The following is a 6,423-nucleotide window of genomic DNA, read 5'->3' on the forward strand; positions in this document are numbered from 1 at the left end:
TACCCCTCTCAGTAGGTACCAGAAACGGTACCTACTGAGAGGGTCATGAGGAATTCTGCTCAAAGTACTGTCAACTTACACCATTAAAAAATGACAAATTTTGGTATTCTTCACCATACTAAAGAAAATGAGACATTCCAGCTATTAAAAATGCATGCAACAGTTGCATTAATTTATTGCATCAATTTATTAATGCCTTAAAAGAAATATAATCAAAATAAACCTCAAAACAATGTTACTTGCATCAAGAGAAATTTTTATCTTTCTGATACTTCCACTATTACAAAATGTAGGTCTCTGACCTCATTCATCATGCATAAAGACAGAAACAAGTCTCCTACACAAGTGTGACTAGTGCAGATTTTTATAATGAAGAACATCAGGATACTGGTGGAATTTGCACCTTCAAATACAGAATTAGTTGGTTCTTCATCGTGTCTATTACACCTCAAGATCCCTGCAGCATATGATTTTATTTTCCATATGCATCAAAATTTATGTAATTAATTTTCAGAGACTCTAGAGATTCTGAGTGCTAAATATAAGAGATATTTAAGGAACCTGCTTTATAGAAGGTAGCTCTGAAAAATGTCATTCAAAGTGTATTGACTGGGACTTTTCTTTTTGCTTCTTGTACATGCAGGTAAATGTTTGGGCTTGTAAGTATAGTAAACATAAATATGCTCTTAAGCAAGAAAATTGCTTGAGTGGTTTGGTTTCAGTCTGAGTAAAGGGTTTGTCCTAAATTCCGCGTACTCCTATTCCATAAAGCTGCAATCACTAGGACATGCATTCTGCAGCTGTCTTTGGCAAATATATGAGGAACACCTCATATATTTTGAGGTTCCCTGTGTTCGCTATGTATTTCTGCAGCCCTTTTGAAGTAAATGACTCATTCTTCTCAGATAAAAAAGCAATCCATTTTGCTCATAATTTACTCTCTTTTTAACATTTACTTTCTCTACCAATGTTATGAAAAATGTTGGCGGTTTCCCCTTGCTGTAAAATGCAAAAGCCTCATGGTTTCTTTGAAACAGATAACTGAGGAGCTCAGTTTAGCACACTTAATTGCTTTCTTTACTATTACAGGAGCCAATACAATGCAAGTAGCACACACACACAAAAATGTTACTTAATAAGGACCAAGTACATTGTGTCATATATGGTAATTCAGCATTCTCACACTAAAACTGAATGAAATATTTTCATTATATTTTTGCTTACCTTGCTTTTTAATAATTGCATTTATAAACTTTGAAGCAAATCATTGTTAAATGCTGAGCTTTGCCTGAAGTCACCTGAGAATCCAGGCATGAGTCTTTGACCAATAGGCTACAGTGTAAAAATCAAGGCAAAAATTTTACTTTTTTTGATTCTTTTTCCTCATTCACCTCTTGTACCTTGTGCTTAAGGGCTGGTTTCAGGGCAGATGAGACACACTTCAATGGGCATTTCAACCTTTTAAAAGCAAAGTAGTCACGGTTACAGTTTTGCAACCCATGGTAAGGAAGGAAAACTAACATTGAGAAACTTCAGTTCCTAATTATCAGAGGATAAATGGACACAAAATTATCAAGCAAAATAATCTGAACAGCGTCAAAAGCAATATATGTTCCATAGGAAATGAATTTGGTAAATATTAAGGGCATTATAACTATTCACCATAACTTGTTCAAGAACTATAACTTATTTGTTTCATTAAATTATTTGAACACTTTTTAAAAAATGCATAAAGTTATTAAATTCCATTTAACTATGGAATAGTTTTTTAAAAGCAATTTGCAAGATCTGAACTCTCAAACATCTTTTTCTCTCCTTCAGTTTATTTCTCTTATCCAGCTTTTTATGAGTCACTTGAATTACTTCTAAATCACAAACACATTTGGGTGATTTAGAAAACAACTGTAAAAAGAGGGACTCATCCTGGATTATTAAAATGATGACTGTAAATCTCAGTTTTTTAAAAAGCCTTTTTATAACTTGTTTATGCATGGCTTTCTCAAATCATCACTGCAGGACTGGTACTGACCTGCAAAGGGAATGTACTCTTCAGCTCCTGTTGCTGCTTCAGAATTTGTATTCTGAAAAATGATGCAAAATGCTGAAAAATTTGCCTTCTCAAAATGATGTAGCTATTAACAAGTCAAGAATGTATTTTTCATAAGGAAATTACTTCTTACCTAAAAAAATTACAATTCTGTCATGAAAACAGTAACTTAAAATGCTGTTTTTTGAGGTCAGAAATGCCTTTTGCATTTGCTTTCTTTGCTAACAGGAAGGGAAAAATAGAGGTGTGTAAATGTCTGCAAACAGCATAAGTAGGCCTGTTAAAGCAATACAGAACATTGCTCTGGGGGAAGAAAACATGCTTTTTGCAACAGAAAAATGTGTAACAGATAATGGAAGATCAACTGCAAAGGAAAATGAGCCATTGTCTGGACATCAGGATGGGGTGAGCAGAAGCTGGATATTCCCAGTCTTCTGCTGAAGCTGGGAATATCCAACTCTGCCTTGGAGAATAAAGCCACATGGGATGATTTTGCTTCACATGCTCACAGCACACACAAAATGTCTTGCTGATTAATATAAAACTGTGTGCAAGTGGCTTATGCCACCAGCTTTTTGACTGATACACCTCTAGTGAAAGACGCAGACACGCTGGTGCTATAAAACTTTCTTCATCCCAGACAAAGTAGGAAATCAGTGCCATGTCTGCCCCAAAAATCCAAGACAGTCAAAAGAATATCCATTGCCTTATCCAATTTCTGGACTTACAAAGAGGTTGTCAGGATTTTCGCAGCTTGAAGGCAAGTGAGAAGGCAGATGGCAGAGAAAGGCTTTCCAGTGAGGGAGTAGAAACCCCCCCCCCCCCCCAATACTCTGACTATGGAAATCATAGGGAAATCATACTTCTAACACATCAGAATGTCTAAATTGGGCCAGAGTAGTATAAGGACATGGTGGTCACACCTCCTGATAACATGCCCTTCAGCTCTGAGCTGTGAGGGCTCGGGTTTCCTCTCCTTTCATGTAACCACCTTGATGGGGCTGAGAAGCAATGGGAAAAGTTCACAGATTAAAATATTGTAATTTCATCTCACAAGATAGCACTACAAGCAGGAAAGGAAATCCTGCAATTGAGGTAGCTGGAAGTCAGCACAGTCCTGAGGAAGAGGGCTGCCTCAGGAGACTACCAGGGTTCAGAGGCAGCATGGCAAATCCACTTGGCCATACTCTTTCCCAGTAACATCACAGGGAATTCCACCAAGTGGCTGAAGCTATTTTGCCTTGAAGCCCCACTCTGTGTTACACAGTAGGGGTTTCACTTTCACATTGGATGTAACTAAAAGGTGAGGCAAATATGAAAATTCTTCTATTTGGCATATGCCTACTTGAACTAGGTTTTACCAAAATACATTGTCAGTTTCCACCTTTGTCAAAAGCTGTGTACATCAGACCTCTTATGGGATGTTCTGAAGAGTATCAATTCCAAAATGGATCTGCTCTCCTCTCACTACCACCTGGCACTCAATTCCAAATCCTCCTGTGTCTCCTATGGGAATAAATGTGTTTTGACAAGTTGTAGAGCTTCCTATTTCAAAACTTCCCTTTTCTTCTGGGAACTGCTCCATTTCCTCAACTCCTTTCATTTTTAAATTTCTTTTTAATGGCAGAGAAACAACACTTCCAATTACTGTTTTGGCATAAACTCTAGAGCTTTTGGGACACAGGTGCCATTCTAAGTGTACTTTGACTCTGCATTTGCTATTGTTAACACCCACAATAACCATACATTAACTGAAATTTAGAGCAGTGGCCTCTTTTCTGGAACCTGTCAGGAAGAAACAAATATATAAGCTTTATACATCTCTGTGATCCAAGACAGGTATATGGGAAAATCTTCCTCCATGGCAAAGGGAATAAATCTATTCAAAAATTCAAACAGAACAGAGTATGCAAAAATAAGTGAAAGAGTGGGATATCTGAATTCTAAAATAAATTAAAAGTCTCAAAGAGTTAATGACATAATGACCAGGTACAGGCCACAAACAGTGCATAGCTAAAATGTTACTGTGGAAACAAAAGAAAAAATAAACCCACTCTAAATGTTGAGCAATAGCCTTGCCAAACACCCCACGAACCTACTGGAATGTACAAAACTGTCAAACTCCCAATTTTATAATCAGATTCCACCTTTATTATCTTCTGTGTTATTCTAGATAAAGGCCAAGGTCCTCATCAGACTAACACTGAGAATGAGAAAAAAGGTGCCAGGGCTACTCCACAAGGGAGTATGAGCAGGAACTGATAGTGGCCCCAGCACAGGGGTCAAAGGGCAGGGCACAGCCCCACTGTCTCTAGAGGCAGCAGGTGAAGACAGTCAGTGCAGATGGGTAGAGCCCATCCACCAGGGCCTCAAACACGTTTAAGTGATGAACTGGTCGAGAGACTTCAGTCAGGAGCAGGAGGAGTGCTGGAGCGAGGGTTGCAATGCAGTTTCAAAACCCACACAGGAGACAGGTACACCCGCTGACACTGCTCAGGGGAACTGAGAACCATCAGTGCTCTCACGGCCTGAAACAGTAACATTTACACACAATGTGCTTTAATACAACTCACGTGCACTTTTGTTAGATGATGTGCTGGTGATATGTGGTGCCTTACCAAAGACAGTAGGGCTGTTTCTGGATTTTGGTCAGTTTACTACCGTTGCTTCAGTTTTTTTGCAACTTGTGCTTCTTTTTGATAATGTGCCATAATCTGAACAATTATGAGGCTATTAATTAAAAGGAAAAGCAAGCCTGCCAACCATATAAATAAGTAAGTGTTATATCCTTTGAACTCCAGAAAGAATGCAGGAGTAAGCCACAGGCCTTGTCCAATGAACCACAGAAAGAGAAGCAGCACGCCCCTACGCCAGGACATCTTAATACTAGGCACTACGAGGGGGAACAGGCAGAGATACCAGACAAAGTACTGGGATGTGCATACTTTGTTAAAAGTCACAAAAATAGTGGTGTGTAGGAAACAACTGAAGGCAAGGTCTCTGTAGAACGCTATAGAAACAACCAGGAGCAAAAGCAGCTGGGGCAGAAAAGCTGCGAGCCCAAGGGCAAAACTCCATTTGCTCTCTGCTGTCAAGTACAACATGTAGAAATAGGGAGAGAAGTTATGACGGATATCCCTCCTAGTCAGGTGATAGAGGTAGGCGTGCTCCAAGAACTCCCAGCCATAGAGGTGATAAAATGCCACAGTCAAGGCAGCCAGCACTGATCCGGCAACTGTTCCAAAGAGTAGCACGTCGCGGTTCAGCGTCTTTACAAAAAGGTGCCAGAGGCGCGCCACAAACGTGACCTTTGCCGTTTTGTCCCCCCGCGCATCCAGGGCCCGTTCCCCGCGGCGCGGCGCGGTGCGCAGGCGGAGCGCTATGGGCAGCGCGTAGGTCAGGGGATATATTTTCATGTGCACGGCCAGCCCGTAGCACACGGCGGCCTTGCCCACGCTGCCCGCCTCCACCCAGTACAAGGTGGCGAGCACCAGCAGCGCCACCAGCGCCTCCGCGTTGCCCCGGCTGGACACGGCCATGGGCAGGGGGTTGAGGAGCCAGGCGGCGGCGCAGCACCCACAGGCGCGGCCGGCGGCGGTCCCCCGGCGCCGCAGGGCCCGGTAAGCGACGACAGCAGCCGCCAGGTCCCCGGCCACGAAGAGCAGCTTCCCGAAGGCCTCGGTGAGGAACACGTTGGGCGTCAGCAGCCAGGCCAGGAGCGGCGTGTAGCGGTAGGTGGCCCGCCGGTAGGGCGAGCGCCCCTCGGTCACCAGCCGCGCCGCGTCCGTGAACACCCGGTAGTCGACGTCGGTGTAGCGCACTCGCATGGTGCGGTCCTGGTGCAGCCCGTACAGCACCAGCGCCAGCCTCGCCAGCAGCCCCGCGAGCAGGGCCGCACCCATCCCCGCCATCCCTTCCGCGCGGGGTGGGGGGAATGCGGGAGCGGGGACATGCGGAGCACGGGCGGCCGCGCTCCCTGCGGCTTCCGCCGGGGCGCGCGGGGAGGGGGCGGCCCCGCGCCTGCGCGCTGCGCGCCGGAGTCGTGCCCGGGCGGGGCGGTCCCGCGGGGCGGGCCCGCGCTCTGCCCGGCCCAGCGGGGAGTGGGGCCTGTGGTGCCGCTGGACCGGGGCGGTGTGAGGAGGGGCCCGTGGGGGGCGGTGGGCCCCGGGCGGGGCGGTCCCGCGGGGCGGCCCCGCGCTCTGCCCGGCCCGGCGGGGAGCGGAGCAGGGAGCGGGGTCTGTGGTGCCGCTGGACCGGGGCGGTGCGAGGAGGGGCCCGTGGGGGGCGGTGGGCAGCGGTGCCTGTGCTGCGGGCTGGGAGCCTGGCAGGACATCGGCACCGGTGTCCGGGGAGAGCTGCGGAGCACCGCCACCCGC

General features: G+C 45.6%; 1 protein-coding gene across 1 annotated transcript; it reads right to left on the bottom strand.

The window, feature by feature from the left end:
• Positions 1 to 4,187: 4,187 nt before the first annotated feature.
• On the bottom strand, positions 4,188 to 6,039 carry PIGM (phosphatidylinositol glycan anchor biosynthesis class M). The gene is made up of 2 exons (XM_041469999.1): positions 4,666 to 6,039; positions 4,188 to 4,575 (listed from the first exon to the last, which is right to left on the bottom strand). Exon 1 carries the CDS (start codon positions 5,956 to 5,958, stop codon positions 4,705 to 4,707), a length of 1,254 nt encoding a protein of 417 aa, XP_041325933.1. The 5' UTR covers positions 5,959 to 6,039; the 3' UTR covers positions 4,188 to 4,575; positions 4,666 to 4,704.
• Between the last annotated feature and the right edge of the window lie 384 nt (positions 6,040 to 6,423).

Source organism: Pyrgilauda ruficollis, unplaced genomic scaffold (assembly GCF_017590135.1).
Source record: "Pyrgilauda ruficollis isolate IOZ18807 unplaced genomic scaffold, ASM1759013v1 scaffold24, whole genome shotgun sequence".
In the NCBI taxonomy this organism is placed as follows: Eukaryota; Metazoa; Chordata; class Aves; order Passeriformes; family Passeridae; genus Pyrgilauda; species Pyrgilauda ruficollis.

What these genes read in the sequence shown, in the direction of transcription:
- PIGM (XM_041469999.1), bottom strand. Translation starts at nt 5,958, where the DNA reads ATGGCGGGGATGGGTGCGGCCCTGCTCGCGGGGCTGCTGGCGAGGCTG.